The sequence below is a fragment of the Pundamilia nyererei genome, unplaced genomic scaffold (genome assembly GCF_000239375.1).
Source record: "Pundamilia nyererei isolate P.nyererei 1_Seehausen unplaced genomic scaffold, PunNye1.0 scaffold00469, whole genome shotgun sequence".
NCBI classification, from domain to species: Eukaryota; Metazoa; Chordata; class Actinopteri; order Cichliformes; family Cichlidae; genus Pundamilia; species Pundamilia nyererei.
The window spans coordinates 137,824-154,375 of NW_005187870.1; the positions used below are offsets into that span (position 1 = coordinate 137,824).

Below are 16,552 nucleotides of genomic sequence, written 5' to 3' on the forward strand. Positions count from 1 at the left end.
GAATTAGTTTTTGCTTTCTTGTTTTGAGTGCATTTCAGAGCCTGTACTTTTTCACTTTGACTTGAGTAAAGAAGTTGAATCAGTACTTCAACTTTTATTGGAGTATATCGGTACTTCTGCATAAGTAAAGAAAGCCTGTATTTGTGCCAACTCTGGGTTTAAGAAAATTAATTTTTAAATGATCAGGTAAAATAATTGAAATTGAAATGTTTCTCAAAATATTTCCAAGTTTTGCTGAGATAGAGCACCCTTAAACTAAAGGTATCCAGCAGTAATCTCGCTGCAGCTAATCTCATGGCAGCAGCAGAGCCTCCTTTGGTTTTCTGTGCTTGACAGTATGTCTGATTGAAATGAGTGACAGACACTGGACAAAGGAAAGTAGCTCTTAATGTGGATCTTGGAGTAGATCTCCCATCATAGGCAGAGAAGTTCTCATGGGCAAAATTAAATGCAACTGATTGTTTATCTGCAGCGTGTTTTTATCATGGATTTAGGAAAAGCTGTTTCCTCTTTAGACATGTGTGATTCTGCAGGGTACAACTTTTAATCAAATAGCTGCTTCACACTTTAAGCCATTACCTGAATGTTTTGTATTCTGAACTTTGCAAATAAGAACACCAGAACTCGAGACTGTCTCACACGGTACTCCCGACACATTTGTCAAATTTGTGCACATTAAAGTGAGAGACATGCTCGCAGTGTACAGTCCTTCTGGATTATATCTGTGTGTTCCTGTCATCACATTAGTAACATTTTTCTTATATCCCTTTGTTTCTAAAGTCCTCCCACATCAACATGAATTGTGAGGAAGAGGAGGGTGTGCATGATCAGCAGGTCTGTAACCAGGAGAGGAATTCCAGTCTGGACCAAAATGACCCAGAGCCTCCACAGATTAAAGAGGAACAGGAGGAAGTCTGCACCGGTCAGGAGGCCGAAGGCATCATCGTCTGGACCGGAAAAGAGCGGCTCAGACTGCTGGATACCATTTGGAAACCTGAAATAAAGCTACACAGAATAGGTATGTTAAACTGTAAATAAAAGTCCATAATAATTATATAACTCTTTTAGGATTTTAAACTGAGCTAAAAGGTACTATAATTTTTAGGGATAGTATAAAGGACGCAAGGAGAGAGTGGAGAGGGAATAATATGAAAGAAATAGTCTAAGGAGGTTGGAAAGAAAAGCGCCTGGACTTCTTTAAGTTGCTTGAAGATGTTTCACCTCTCATCCGAGAAGATGAGCCAAGGTGTGAAAACGGGTGTGGGTCACAATCAGCCAGGGTTTCGGGTGAGCTCATTGTGACCCACACCCGTTTTCACACCTTGGCTCATGTCATTAGGTAGAGGATCATCAGAGGGTTCTTTTGTCCCTCTGTGGGGGGTCACTCCCACTGGGTTTAAATCTGGGACTCTCCACCATTTGACCCTAGAACTGAAGAAGCTTCTCGGATGAGAGGTGAAACGTCTTCAAGCAACTTAAAGAAGTCCAGACGCTTTTCTTTCCAAGCTCCTTAGACTACGATGACCTGGATGACTGAGAACCTTCACAGACATGAAAGAAATAGAAACGTGGAGAAATTATTGCGACAAAAGATCTTTTGTCCCGTGGGTTGACCATTGTCCTGATGCCTTCATTACTCAGCCATTTTACTACACATGCACTCAGGGCACTCTTTGGACATAAAATGCTAAGAGTTCCCTAAATGTTTATAAACGATCCCCCATAAACTTTAATGAACTCGTAAAGATGAGTGGGCCAAAATTTCTCCACAATGATGTGAGAGACTGATTAAGTCACACAGAAAGTGATGACTTCAAGTTATTACTGCTGGATGTGGTTCTACAAGCTACTGAATCACTAAGAGTGTACTTGGTTTTTCACAGGATCGTAACTCTTCTACTACAAACTAATGCTGTTGTAATAAATACAGTATGTCTTGCTTTGTCTTGCTGATATATGCAAGGTCTTCCTTAAAACTACGTCATCTGGATATACCTTTCAGCATTGTTGGTGCTTTTCCAGATGTTGTAAGCTGCCAGGTCAGTGGATACGAATGCACCTCTGTACCAACAAAGATGAAGGTTTTTGAACTGAATGCTGATTAAAAAGCCAGATGGTGTCTCTAATTTTTAGACCAGAGAATGTGGTAAAGTATTTAAAAAAAACAAAAAAAACTTCACATGTAGTTTCAGTACAGTTTTTGATCTAATTCCATTTTAAACAAGCTTTGGTTCAGAGAAGACGACAGCATTTCTGGTTTCTTTTTTGCATGATAAAGGTTCAACCTAAGATAAGATAAGGTGAGATAACCTTTATTAATCTCACACGTGGGAAATCTTTTGGTCACGGTAGAAAGTACAAGTTTAAGAGTGGTAAATGTTAATAAAACACAATAGGATAGGGTAAGATAAAATAGAATAGAATACCATACAACAAGAATAAAATACTATATACAATAGAATAAAGTACTATACAAATAAGATAAAATACTTATAAGATACAAAGAGCTCTGTTGATGTAGGAAAAAAATTGCACTTTGTAATATTGCACATCAGTGAGACGGTTACAATTGTGTATCCGATGTGTGTGTGTCTGTCTGCACGTGTGCAGTCATCTGCAGAGACCATGTTGTAGAGTCTGACAGCAGTTGGAAGGAAAGACCTGAGGAATCTCTCCATCCCACATCGTGGGGGCCGCAGCCTGCCACTGAAGGAGCTGCTCAGTGTTGTTAGAGTCTCCTGCATGGAGTGGGAGATGTTGTCCACCAGGGATGACAACTTAGCCAACTTTTAGGGCATCCTAAAACAGAGCTGGCCCTCCAGATCAGCCTGTTTAGTCTCTTTCTGTCCCCAGCAGACCACACAGTAAAAGATGGCTGAGGCCACCACAGACTCATAGAAGGTCTTCAGGAGTGGGCCCTTCACTCCACAAGACCTGAGTCTTTGCAGCAGGTACAGCCTGCTCTGCCCTCTTCTGTAGAGGCCATCTGAATTGTGAGTCTAGTCCAGTTTATTGTTCAGATGAACACCAAGGTGCATGTAGCTATCCATAGCCTCATTGTCCATACCTTGGATGTTTAGTGGTTGCAGTGGAGGATGTTTGTGCCTGCGGAAGTCTACCACCAGCTCCTTGGTTTTACTAGTGTTGATCTGGAGGTAGTTCAGCTGGCACCAGTCCACAAAGTCTCTGTACTCCTTGTCGTCCCCATCAGTGATCAGGCCGACTATTGCAGAGTCATCAGAGAACTTCTGCAGGAAGCACTGGGTGGAGTTGTGGGAGAAGTCTGCAGTGTAGATGGTGAAGCGCAACGGAGCCAGAACCGTTCCCTGTGGGGCCCCTGTACTGCAGATGACTGCCACACAGCCCTGAGTTCTCAAATACTGTGGTCGGTCGGTGAGGTAGTCCATTATCCATGTTGTGAGGTGATGGTCCACTCCCGAGTTCTCCAGCTTGTCCTTCAGGACCGTGGGAAGAATGTTGTTGAAGGCACTGGAGAAATCAAAGAACATTATTCTCACAGTGCTCCCAGCGGTCTCCAGGTGAGAGAGTGAACGATGTAGGTGGTGAATGGCAGCTTCATCTGCTCCAATGCCAGGCTGGTAGGCAAACTGAAGTGGGTCCAGTGATGAACTCACCAGGTGCGGAAGCTGAGCCAGGACCAGCCGCTCCAGGGTCTTCATCAGGTGGGCCTGTAGCTGTTGAGGTCCTTGGGACGTGGGGTCTTTTGCACTGGTGCAACACAAGAGGTTTCCAGAGGTGTGGAACTCTCCTCAGGCTCAGGTTGAAGATGTGCTCCATCACCCCACAGAGTTTATCTGTGCAGGACCTGACGACCCTTGAGCTGATGTCGCCTGGACCCGCTGCCTTCTTGGTTCTGGTCTTCCTCAGTTCCCTCCTAACCTGGATGGTCGAGAGAGATAGGCTGGAGCCTTGTGTCGGTTGTGTGCTGGATGCTGTGTTGGGGGTGGGGAGTTGTGAGCAGGGTGAGTAGAAGAGGTGTGATGTGTCAGAAGTGGAACAGCAGCAGTGAGGGTGGGTGAGTCTGCAGCCAATGTTGAAGACTGCCTCATGGATAAATCATACCTGTTAAAGATGCCCACCTTGCATCCCCCACAGGCAGAAAGTTCTGATCCTTGTGGCCTGAGATGGTTATAAAGCCTCTCCAGACTTCACTAACATTGTTCTGCAGAAGCTGGTCTTCCATCTTCTTCCTGTAGCTGGCTTTTACATTCCTGATCAGGCCTTTCAGCTCTCTCTGCACCCTTTTCAGCTCCTCCTTGTCTCTGGCTTTGAAGACCCCCCTCCTCTGCTTGAGGATGGCTTTAATTTCTGGGGTAATCCAGGGTTTGTTGTTGGAGAAACGCTGCACAGTCCTGGTGGGTACGGTATTATCCACACTGAAGTTATTGTAGCCAGTAAAACAGGTCACAAGGCTGTCTATGTCCTCCCCATGGTCATCTCAACTTTATGCCTCTTTTGCATTGGCATACAGTAGGTCCAATGTTTTATTGTCTCTCATGTGGCACGTCACATACTGGGTGAAGGTCGGCAGTGTCAGTGCTTCTCTCCAGGTCCCGCCATCTTCTCAAATAGAGGAGGCAAAATTATGCAATTGTCGTTGTCAAATTGACTTCAGTGTGAATGCACACTGCAGTCGACTGCACTCAAATCGACTGGTTTTCCATTACAACCCAGTAGTACCTTGTTTGCGTGCTTGTTGTCATAAGAACCTGTGTACGCACCCTGCAACATAATTAATATGCGACATACAACAAAGGTGGATGTCGAAGCAAATATATCCCTGCTGCTCAGTCTGTAGCTTTTCGTCACACTTGGGAGAACATGGCGTTGTTTTTTGTAGTAATTTCCTTTGTTGCCGAGTTTCAGAAATGGTGGTTTTGACTTTCGTGAGCGAGATGCTCTCATGACTCATCGAGTGATGCTACTGACCAGCCAATGTGACATGCAGCGTGACAGCGTCACATTTTAGTACCTGTTTGGATCACTTGGAACCCTGGGCGAGCAGGTACTAAAACAGTACCTGGTACCAGGCACTGTGACCTAATGGAAAATCCTGGAAACTGTGCGAACCGTGCCGAGTTGATCTGAGTAGGTACTAGTGGACAAGGGGCTTTAGATTTAAACCAAATAGGGCCAAACCCTTGAGCCAAAAAAAGTAGATGAGCTAAAAACACTGATGGGGGTGAAAAAACAAGACCTAAACACTAAAGTTAAAAGGTTTCATATGAGGGATCTCTTTCTTACACTGAATAACCTGAGAAAGAGAGAGTGGCTTATTTTTCAAAGATGGTTACCACAGTAGGTAAAAAGCGTTTTTAGGTCACTGTTTGTGGGGTCAAATAGTGTTCAGTCCTTATTCTAGTTTAGTTTATATCTGCTGCCACTTGTCCATGAAATCCATAATTAAACACAGGTGTCTTAAGAGATTGATTGCCAGTTTTGTCTTCTTTATTGCAGGAAAACACAAAAATCTAGATTCCCTGCAAGTCCAATCTTGCCTTGCAAAAACTAGAAATTCATTGGAAAGGAAAGTCCAGTGCTTCTCAGTAATATAACTGAACACCGTACCAAACCATCATTTCCCTAAATTATTGCTACTCATTGTATACATGCTTAAGTTATGCAGCAGTGTCCCATCTACGATGAATTCAAAACACAACACCAAAACTACTCACAAACGCACACCTTAGCGAACACGTCACTCTAGTCCTCAAAGAATCGCACTAGCTTCCAATTCAGCACAGTGTGGAACTGAAGGAAAATTAAAATTACCTGCAGCTGAGCTCACTGTCAGTTTTCTTTCTGCAGCAGCAACCATCAGCATTAATAACCAGTGGGAAGCAGTTAATTGAACAATTTCTATTTTCTCCTGTGTTTTATACACTAAACTTTTTTATGTTTAATGTCTTTGTACAGACCTCCACCAGCAGGATATTGGTAAGGAGGAAGAAGTTGTCACAGATCAGCAGGTCTGTAACCAAGAGAGGAACTCCAATCTGGACCAGGAGGATCCAGAACCTCTGCAGATTAAAGAAGAACAGGAGGAAATCTGCATCAGTCATGAGGAAGAACCGCTTGTATTGAAGGAGGAGACTGAGACCTTTATGGCTGCTTCTACTTACGAGGAGTGTAAATCAGAACCAAACAGTGACCAGTTCCTTTTTCACAACTCTCCTGACCCAGAGAGCCTAGAACAAGAAGAAAGCGAGCATGTGGACTTAGCATCAAGTAAAAAATTATTAAAATGTGACACTTGTGGAAAATTTTTTCAGTATCAGTCCAAACTTAATAGACATCTGAGAGCTCACACAGGTGAGAAGCCATATTTTTGTGTCACATGTGGGAAGAGATTTAGTCAGATGATACACTTAAGAAAGCACATGAGAATTCACACAGGTGAGAAGCCTCATCCTTGTAGCATCTGTGGAAATAAGTTTAATGACATGTCAGCATTCAAATCGCACATGAGAATTCATACCGGTGAAAGACCATATTCTTGTAGCACCTGTGGGAAAAGTTTTAGCCAAATGATACACTTGAAAATTCACATGAGAGTTCACACAGGCGAAAAGCCGTATTCTTGTGATATGTGTGATAAAAGATTCACTAATTTGATAAACTTGAAAACGCACATAAGAATTCACACGGGAGAGAAACCACATTCTTGTAACATCTGTGGGAAAACCTTTCGTCAGAATTCGACGTTGCAAACTCATCTAAGAATCCACACAGGTGCGAAACCATATTCTTGTAGCACCTGTGGGAAAAGATTTAGTCATATTAAAAACCTGACAACTCACTCAAGAATTCACACAGGTGAGAAGCCATATACTTGTAGCACCTGTGGGAAAAATTTCAGTCAGTTGACTCATTTAAAAAGTCACATGAGAATTCATACTACCTTACAAAATGTGGCAGAGTAGGAGTGTGTGACTGTTAGAATGCATAGTGAGGAAAATCACAGCTACACCTGAGGGGAAAAAAAGATGACCTTATATTCTGGTCAGTATGGAATAGCTTTTAATAATAGTCACTCAAGTTGGCTGTGTTTTTGTTCTGATGTAATTGGAAGCCCAGTTTTATAAAGGGTCTCAAATAAGCCAGTTTTTAGAACATTTCCTACTGAACTATCTTCAATATGTATTAACATTTCACGGTAGAAATTTTAAACCTGTATAACCAGTCCTGTGAAATTTTAGCTTCATATATTAAACAAAAACAAAACAAAAAGTTATATGTTTTAAGTTACTTTCAAAACTTAAATGGTTTCTAACTAAGTCGTAAAGTGATAATATTCTATTTTCATTCAGCTTTCAAGCATTTGAGCAAATACGATAAATGTTTTAACGAAAACAAAAATATCCGTAAAGAGTTTAATCTGAATAGAACAAGTTTCTAGATGGTTGTGTAACTACAACTCAGAAAATAATTTCATTAGATATTTGCATGTTTAACCTCCTAGGACCTGCCGTCCACATATGTGGACATCACATTTTGGGTTATTTAGACCAAAATACTAAATTTTGCTCAACAATGGCCTGATATCCACTAACGAGGACATTATACTGCTACTGTTCTATCGAAATTTTAAACAAATATCCTCATATGTGCTCTCATTTTTCTTAGAAACAAAAATCAGGTAAAAAAAAAAAAAATCTGGTAATTCTTTGTTTTTACATTCATCAGGTCCCAATATGCCCCGATATCAAAGAGAAATTAAAAATGCATGCCATGGAAGAGTTTGGGTCTTAGGAGGTTAATCAAATCATTAAATCAGATTTTTATCAAAACAGAAAGTTTCTGTTGAGCCTTCTCCAATTTACATAACAATGTTATGTTTCAAAGTGTGGGCATATTTTCCCTCTTTTCATGTTTTAACAAGAATTATCAGAGTTGTCCAAAAGCAGTATTTTTTTCCTCTTCTGCCTGTCAGCTTAGACATTGTCATATTATAATATACTATGTTACATATAATCTAATAACTGAAATAACACAAATAAAATGATGAAATAAGCCAATAAAAGAAACATAAACAAGAGGAGCCTATAGAGACTTCATGGAATGTATCTTGGAAAAGCTACATATGTTTGGCACAAAAGTGATTTTTACACCATAATTCGTATTTTAAAAGCTGCTAGACTGGACAGGATTTAATTTCTTAAAAAGCATCAAATTAAATTTCTATAAAAACAAAAAGTTTCTGTTGAACCTTTTCTAATTTGAATAAAAATGTTCAGAGTTGTGTTAGCAGTAGGACTCAAAATGGTAGGTAGGTAGAGTAGGGGGAAAAGGGCTGAAAGTGGGTCATTGGACCATTTAAAAAAAAAACAAAAAAAAACTGTTCAATATATGAAACTAAAATTTCACGGCAATCAGTATAAATGTTTAAAATTTCTACTGTAAAAATTTTATGCAAATCTGAGATGGGCTAGCAGAAGTCTTTGTTGATTTGACACAGACTTACCCAGAAGTCAACAAGTAACATTTATTTTTTAGTTTATGAATAGTAGGTTTACTCTTCAGCTTCAGAAGCTTTTATAAGTGCTTTGAAGTCTGCCATGGAGACAAAGTTCCAGCTTGAATATGCTCTGAAGGTTATTTCATCACCGAGATGGAAAAAAAGAAAATATTATTCTACTAATTTCATCCTAGTTTTAAATATGTTTTAGTTTGATATTTTTATTAGCCACTAAACAGGTTACACTACATAAGATTAAAAACTGACAAAGATCAAGAAACACATAACATATTTTTTTTATGAACATTAGTTATTTTGTGGTGATATTTATTTTAATGAAGACTAAACTTGATTTTTATCCTGTCCTGTATATTTAATCTCTCGCACTGTTTCTTTGTGATGTGGGTCATTTATTGTAAGATGTCAACACAATCTAATTAAAACTTGTGTCGAATAATATGGTTTAATGTGTGATCTTTTAAAAAAAAAAAAATTGAACCACCCCTGTGTGCCATATTTAATGTCAAAGTAAAGTTGTTGAACGAAGATCAACTTGACCAACTAAAAAACTGATCACTGTCACAAGATGGCAGTAATTTAAAGTTTGCAAATAGGCAAGACGCTTTATGACAGAATGCTGTTTGAGATGCAAGAAGAGAGATTGTGGCCACTCAGATTTTAGATCATATGTGTTCATAGATTTCACTGGGCATGTACTGCCTGATTTGCTTGCCCTGACAGAAAGTCACTATCAAGTTTTTTTTCTCCTGTTGGCTCTTTTTCGTCACTAATAGGGGATGTTCTTTATTGTAATCTCAGGCGCTGTGTGTGTGTGTGCGTGTGCACAGAAACCCTCCCCTCCTGCAGTTCAAACCCTTTCAAGACTCAAACAAATAGAAGAAAACGGGAAACTGGGAGAAAAATTGTTTCAGTGACCAAGAGTAATACTATCATCAAAATATGGAAAGAAAATCTAAGCTTTACTAGCATATTTATTAACGCTTTCACGCATAGTGGTCACTACAGTGGACAGCTATTCAAAGGCTCTTTTCTTGGATTTGTGTCAGTGTTAATGGTATACTTAAACTTAAAAATGAAGTTCAAAAATCTTTTTTTCATGTCTAAAGATGAGTGAAAATCCAGATTGAGGTTGTCATAATTCATGCATGAAAGGTTAATCATAATCATGGTAAAATGTTCATTGATCATGATTTTGATTTGAAGACATACTCCCAAGCTGTACTCTGAAAGATCAATGAAGCCTACATTTGCGCAACTCATCAAGCACAAATGATCAATTACAACACAACGGGGAAAAAAAACAATATATTAAACAAACCCAAGTGTAAAAGAAAACATAACTTGCAGCTCATGTTAACTCAGACAAGTTCCAGGTGTTACAGTTTATTCATAAAGAAACAAGGTTAAAGTTCACTGACCAGAAAAAAACAACTCTTTGTCTGGATTAATGGGAAAACCCCAAAGTGGATATTTTCCCGTTTGGTTAACGTAAAGCCACTTTAAACCTTGTTGATTAACGGAAAAACATGGAACTAAGGCCAACATTTTGACAAAAAGAAACAAAGTTTACAAAATCAAGGACCAGAATAAAGACACACACTCAACCAACTTAGTGGAGTCGCATTACTCGTTTTATTGGTTGATTGTGATCAGGATGATTCCTGGATGAATCTCTGATCAAGTAATTTTGTTTGCCCAGTTGAGCAACATGATTATGGAGGACCACAAGAGCCACACACACCCCAAAAAAATTTTATGCTGCAATTTTGAATTGTTAGTGCAACAAAATGCATTTGCAAATTCAGTTACAAATGTATTTTTTAAATTATTTTATTTATTTAAACATTGCAAAAGTAACTTATTATTTAATAATTACATTTTAAATAAAGACTATTTATAAATCAATATTTCGAAATGATTTATTAATCCATTGATAAATACGTCAAATCAAAAATGGATTTCACAAAAAAAGAATTAAACTCTCAAAAAAAAACCCTAATTTGACAAATGCCATTCAGCAGCAGTTTCTACACTCTGCCCAACACGGATATGTGAAGAATGTGAAAGGACTCTGCTGTGAAATGGAGAGCCAAATCTCTGCGTCTTTGCCTGCGGACAGCCTGACCACCTGTTAACGGTAACATTTTAACATGGCTAATGTTGGCACCACTGCATGTAGTGCCACAATTTTTTAAGTTAAAGAGTTTTTCCTTCCCACTTACACCAAGTTGTTGTTTATAGAAGGACATGTGACTGTTGGCGTTTTCTCTCTATTACTGTAGGGACTTCACTTTACAACTCATGAGTTTAAAACACATCTTTATTTAAACCTTATAAAACTCAAAACCCTTCAGCATCTTCTGAAGTTTAATTTTCATGAAAATGAACATCAAGTTCATAATGATATATTTGTGTCTTCTGTGTGACACTTCCCTGCTTTTAATATTGTGCAGTGAAACCTCTGAACAACAGAGAAATTAAATATTTGCCATAATAAGCAACAAGTGACAAAAAAAAACAACTTATATAAGCTTCTTTCTCTATAACAAAGCTGTTTAGTGGAACAAGTTTATCTACAACTTGCGCTTGTCACCTCTACAGCCTAAAACAATAAAAATATGAATTCAGACAAATATAAAACCAGAGTTTCCCCTGCATCATATGAATAAGACAATTAATAGAATAAACAATTGTTACAGTTAGTTATTGTGTAAAATAAATATATGCCGTATTGAGCTGAATAATACCTGTGGGATAATCATATTTTATCCCACAGGTGTGATTTGCACTGTCATTGCTCGCTCTACTATTAACACACATGTTACACTGAAACATTTCTTAAACAGGAAACTTTTAACCAGTCGTCATGTGAATTGTCATGTGAGATTTCATGTTCGTAACATTACGGAATCTTTTCCCACAGGTACTACACAAATATGGCTTCTCGCCTGTGTGAATTCGCAGGTGATTTTGCAACTGTGCCAACTGAATGAAACTTTTCCCGCAGGTGCCACACGAATATGGCTTCTCACCTGTGTGAATTCGCATGTGAGTTTTCAATGTTGATAATTCTCTAAATGATTTCCCACAGGTGCTACAAGAAAACGGCCTCTCACCTGTGTGTACTGTCATATGTCTTTTTAAACCGGACAGGCCACAAAATCCTTTCCCACAGGTGCTACAAGAAAATGGCCTCTCACCTGTGTGAGTTCTCATATGCCTTTTCAGGTTTTGCAGCTGAATGAAACCTTTCCCGCAGGTGCTACAAGCATGTCGCTTCTCACCTGAGTGAATTTTCATGTGATTTTTGAATCCTGTTAAATTACTAAATCTTCTTCCACATGTAGTACAACAATATGGCCTCTCACCTGTGTGTATTCTCATGTGAATTTTCAAGTATACCATTGTAGCGTAGCTTTTCCCACAGGTGCTACAAGAATGAGGCTTCTCACCTGTGTGAATTTTCATGTGAGTTTCTAGTCCGGATTTATAAGTGAATTTTTTCGCACATGTGTTACAAGAATATGGTTTTTCACCCGTGTGGATTCTCATGTGTTTTTTGCACTCTGATGAGCTAATAAAGCTTTTCCCACATGTGCTACATAAATATGGTTTCTCACCTGTATGGATTCTCATGTGAATTTTTAAATTTGGTGTCTGGGTGAATCCTTTCCCACAGATGCTGCAAGCAAATGGTTTCTCGCCTGTGTGACTCCTTACGTGACATTCCAGTGATGATTTCTTTCTGAAACTGCTCCCACAGATCCTACAAGAATAAGGCTTCTCACCTGTGTGAATTCTCATGTGAACTTTCAAGTTTATCATATGCTTGAATCTTTTACCACACATGCTACAAGAATGGGGCTTTTCATCCGAGTGAACTTTTATATGACTTTCCAAGTCTGATTTCTTGTAGAATTTTTTTCCACAGGTGCTACACAAATGTGGCTTTTCACCTGTGTGAATTCTAAGGTGGCTTCTGAAGGGTGATGAGAAACTAAATGTTTTCCCACAGGTGCTACAACAATATGGCTTCTCACCTGTGTGGACTCTCATGTGACTTTTCAAGTTTATCATCTGACTAAATCCTCTCCCACAGGTGCTGCAAGAATGTGGCCTCTCACCTTTATGAACTCTTAGATGTCTTGTCAAAGAGGATTTATAGTAAAAGGTTTTTCCACAAATGTCACATTTTACAGAGTTTTCACATGTTTCAGATTTACGCGACAGGCGCTTATTTCTGTTTATCTGAGGTCTTTTCTTCAGCTCTGCATTTCTAGTTGATTCCACATGCTTGCTTTCTTCCTGCTTCAGTACAAGATGCTCTCCCTTTTGACTGGTGCAGAGTTCCTTCTGTTCCTCTTTCATCTGTGAAGGGTCATCATTGTTTATACTTGAGTTCATCTCTTGATTAAAGTCCTGCTTGTCTGTGAGAACCTCCTCTTTACAGTCATGCTGTTGTGGGAAATCTGAAAGGAGAAACATAACAGGAAAACACACAATTGAGAAAATATAATCCTAACTATTAGCAGGTCTTTACTTTGTGAGCATGTCACTCACATTTACCAATGAAATTTATTCTTCAGTTGTGGCAGATCATTTTGGACACTGGTGCAAGTGACTGCATAGTTCTTGGATTCTAATTTGCAAAAATTATCTCAATATTTCGATGTTTGTGATTATCAAACTGTAGAAATATATCTCTCATTAGCTGACTGGTTTTACAAACCTGTGCTGCGTAAGTTTATTTCTGGTTTCCACATGTTATCCAGGAGTCTGAGCTGTTCTTCCCCAGTCCAGACGATGATGTCTTCAGCTTCCTGCTTCACTACAAGCTGCTCTCCCTCTCGACTGATGCAGAGTTCCTTCTTTTCCTCTTTAATCGGAGGAGGATCTGGGTCCTTTTGGTCCAGGCTGTTGTTCCTCTCCTGGTCATCCAGACCCTCCTCTTTCTCACAATTCATTTTGTTGTGGGAGGTCTTGAGGAACAGTGGGACATAAGAAAAATGTTACCAATATGATGACAGGAAAATACAGTTGTGAGCAAAGGCTGCCATACCTGGATGTGACACGTTCACTCTATCTGCTGTTTAACACGTTAGTGACTTAGAAAACACATTCATGTTAATTGCCGCTGTTTGTCACAGTTTAACATGGGCACCAGTCTGCTCAACAAGATGTAATATTGTGGCATGACTTACTGCGCCAGTCTGCACGCCAAGATACTAAACCCTAGTTTATTGTGAATGTTAGTGCTGTATAATGAGCAGTCCATTTACATGATTTAATGCTGGAAACAGTCTATTTTGTCCTAACAGAATGTTTTTATTTCAGGATATAACATGAGGCGCTAACTGACAGGTGATCTTTGTCAGTGCATGAACATGTGCATTGGTGAGTTCAGAGCACTCTGCAATGATCAGTGTATTAAATGAAGCTGCAGGGCAGATGTGGTGGATCTTATGGAAATAATCTATTGTAACAGACCAACCTACAGATTTTTATCAGAATAATGTCGCTGCTTCCTTTGGTTCTGGTTTGGTCTGCGTCAGTCAGTGCTGGATGTCTCAAAAACAGCTCTTTACAATCAGCACACGTGGACTTTATTTTCTTTCCAGCTTTGCAGGAGCTGAGTCTTCTAATGTCTGCTACTGTCCTGTATACGCTCAGCGTCTGAAAGAAGACTCCATCACAGCTCTGTCTGAATGTATACAGTTATTATGATCACAAGCTTGTGCTTGCTGCTCACTGTGTGGGAGAGCCTGCAGGTTCAGACAGAGGGAGGCTATTTTGGCCCCTTATTATTAGTTTATACAGGCCAAACATAATGTTGCAACAAAAAAAACTCGTTTAAAAATTCACTTTCGGAACACCTGCCCCCGCAGCCGCGGGCTGAGGGACAAAGAGCCGATGGTAGCACACTGCTGATAACAGAAGCTTCCTGTCACCGACTCTTTGATTTTAATGTATAAAAACCAGCTTATAGTAAAGTCACTCTCTCCTGTATCTTATCGGATGCTATATGCTAAAATCCTACATTTAAAAACAAGAGGAGGACTTGTGTTATTTCTATAAAAACCTAGCTCACACCGGCTCATTGATTTCAGTCCGTTAGCATTCAAACTGAGCTCGTGCGCGCTATGTTAGCTCATTGACACCGTCACAGTTTTACACACCTGTTATGCGTCACTCTATCTCAGCTGTCTCCATATCCTGCAGTCTGCTCTGATGGTTGATCTCCCCCTCATACCGCACGATCGATTTTTAACCACCGGTAGTCTCTAATGTTGACAAACTCTCTGAAATACGGAAATGACGCCTGAGCACTGACAGTTGCGTCACTTCCGCCCTTCGCCCTTGGATTTTGGGCAGATTAGAGGCATCAAAAGCCCACACCCCCCCCCCTCCCCCATGACTAGACATCAGCTTTCTTTGATGTTAAAATTCAAATGGTTTTGTGGTAATAAAATGTCTATAAAATAAGGGAAACAATCTACGTACACCTGCTTACATTTCTTACTGTGTTTAGCTGTGGGAGATACATTTAAATGGCAAAAGAAGAATCATACGGAAATTAACTCAAAGCTGGCAGTCTGGAAATGATGGTTTACCCATAATTGTAATAATGACATCAAAACTCTTAAAGTCCCTTTCGAGCACAGAGTTAACTGAACGTAATTGAATGATGTCATGTGATGGATTTTATAGCCAAAGGTACCATCAGGCTCTAAGTGAGGACACACAAAAAAATAATGTTTACTTAAAGTGTCTGACAGTTATAGAAAGCTACTGCATTCATAAAGTGTTGTATCCAGTTTTATGGTAATTGTACGGAGTATTTTAATTCATACTACTTTATACTTCAACTTCACAAACATTTCAGAGGAAAATAATCGTTTTATTCCAGTGATATCTGACAGTTTTAGCTTTGAGTCTTTACACATCATGCTTCATACAAGTATCCCAAATGTCGTAGTGAAATTTAAAGATACAAGTCACAAAATAAAAGCAGGTTACAAAATAGTAACGATTTGTCTTTCCCATGAATCATCTTAAAACCATTCAGATCTCATCTTCTGACCTTTTGGAGGGTCCTGATTCCATAGTTTGGGAAGCGCTGAACTGTAGTAGTTATATATTAGTAGTATTTAACTGACAGGGCATATGCAGAATGAGTTACTGTAAGTGCTACTCTTGTAGTAGAGAATTTTGAAACTGTGGCACTGGTTTCAGACTAAAGTAAAGTTGTAATTTTACCTCAAACAAAATGTCAGTATACTTCAATAGTGAATGACTAAACAGGGAAGCGGTTTCAGACTTAAACTGCAGTTTAGCTTTTAAGGTCAAAGGTGAGATCTGATGAGGTCTCAGCACTCGAGGTCGACCATCCTCTCAGGCCGGGCTGACTGGCATGTGCTCGGTGGGGTGAAAACGTTGGGGTCGCTGATTCCCAGCTCCAGGCTGAAGAAGCGGGTGGAGGTGGTGACACTGCTGTTCCTCGTGTAGGTCTCCTGCACTGGGTAGCAGTCCTTCGTGGTGTAAACGCCCACCCAGGTCTCATCTGGTGGAGAGACGAGGACAAGTTACTGAAATAGCAGATTTCAGATGAGGTGCCAGCTCTGCCTCGGTGCCTTTTCAGAAGCAGCACACAAAAACCAAAAGTTTTCTCACAGTGGGTAGTGGGAGTTGTGGCTGTATTGGCAAATCATTGGAGAATGTCTTGTAGTAACCCCTCTCAAACCAATAAAAACAATCTTCCCAAATTTTGGATCAACCACTCTTACCTCATCTCCACCATGGCTCCAGTGCCTAATCTAAAACTGTACCAAGAAAAGTGCAGTCAGATTTTGGATGTAGGAAGAATCTGACTGGGAACGGCTTTATTTTCAGCATGACAGTGATGAAACACACTGCCAATAAAAGCATATTTGGATAGAAAAAAAAACACTTTCAGTCATGGACTGGCCTCCACAGAGCCTGAACCTTAATATTATTAAAGCAATGTGACAGAGAATGGAACAAAAAGCAGCCAACATCCACAGAAAAGCTTTG

At 39.6% G+C, this 16,552-nt stretch overlaps 3 protein-coding genes across 4 annotated transcripts in view; 1 reads left to right on the forward strand and 2 right to left on the reverse strand.

The window, feature by feature from the left end:
• LOC102199730 (zinc finger protein OZF-like) overlaps window positions 1-7,477 on the forward strand; it is an 8,879-nt gene extending 1,402 nt beyond the window's left edge. Inside the window, exons 2-3 of the mRNA XM_005753830.1 lie at window positions 781-1,018; window positions 5,938-7,477. Of these exons, the coding sequence (XP_005753887.1) occupies window positions 796-1,018; window positions 5,938-6,944 (1,230 nt within the window). The 5' untranslated portion in view covers window positions 781-795 and the 3' untranslated portion in view covers window positions 6,945-7,477. The remainder of the gene's footprint in view (window positions 1-780; window positions 1,019-5,937) is intronic.
• Window positions 7,478-10,771: 3,294 nt separating this feature from the next.
• On the reverse strand, window positions 10,772-14,842 carry LOC102198974 (gastrula zinc finger protein XlCGF57.1-like). 2 transcript variants are annotated; one of them, XM_013916116.1, is made up of 3 exons: window positions 14,677-14,842; window positions 13,230-13,479; window positions 10,772-12,969 (listed from the first exon to the last, which is right to left on the reverse strand). In XM_013916116.1, the coding sequence occupies exons 2-3, from the start codon at window positions 13,462-13,464 to the stop codon at window positions 11,354-11,356; spliced, it is 1,851 nt and encodes a 616-aa protein (XP_013771570.1). In that variant the 5' UTR covers window positions 13,465-13,479; window positions 14,677-14,842; the 3' UTR covers window positions 10,772-11,353. The 2 variants fall into 2 exon arrangements, with proteins under 2 accessions (XP_013771570.1, XP_005753884.1); XM_005753827.1 differs by having other exon boundaries at window positions 14,691-14,703.
• A 468-nt stretch (window positions 14,843-15,310) lies between these two features.
• The window catches only part of epdr1 (ependymin related 1), a 4,345-nt gene continuing 3,103 nt past the window's right edge, over window positions 15,311-16,552 (reverse strand). The window contains exon 3 of the mRNA XM_005753826.2: window positions 15,311-16,061. Coding sequence (XP_005753883.1) covers window positions 15,868-16,061 — 194 coding nt within the window. The 3' untranslated portion in view covers window positions 15,311-15,867. The remainder of the gene's footprint in view (window positions 16,062-16,552) is intronic.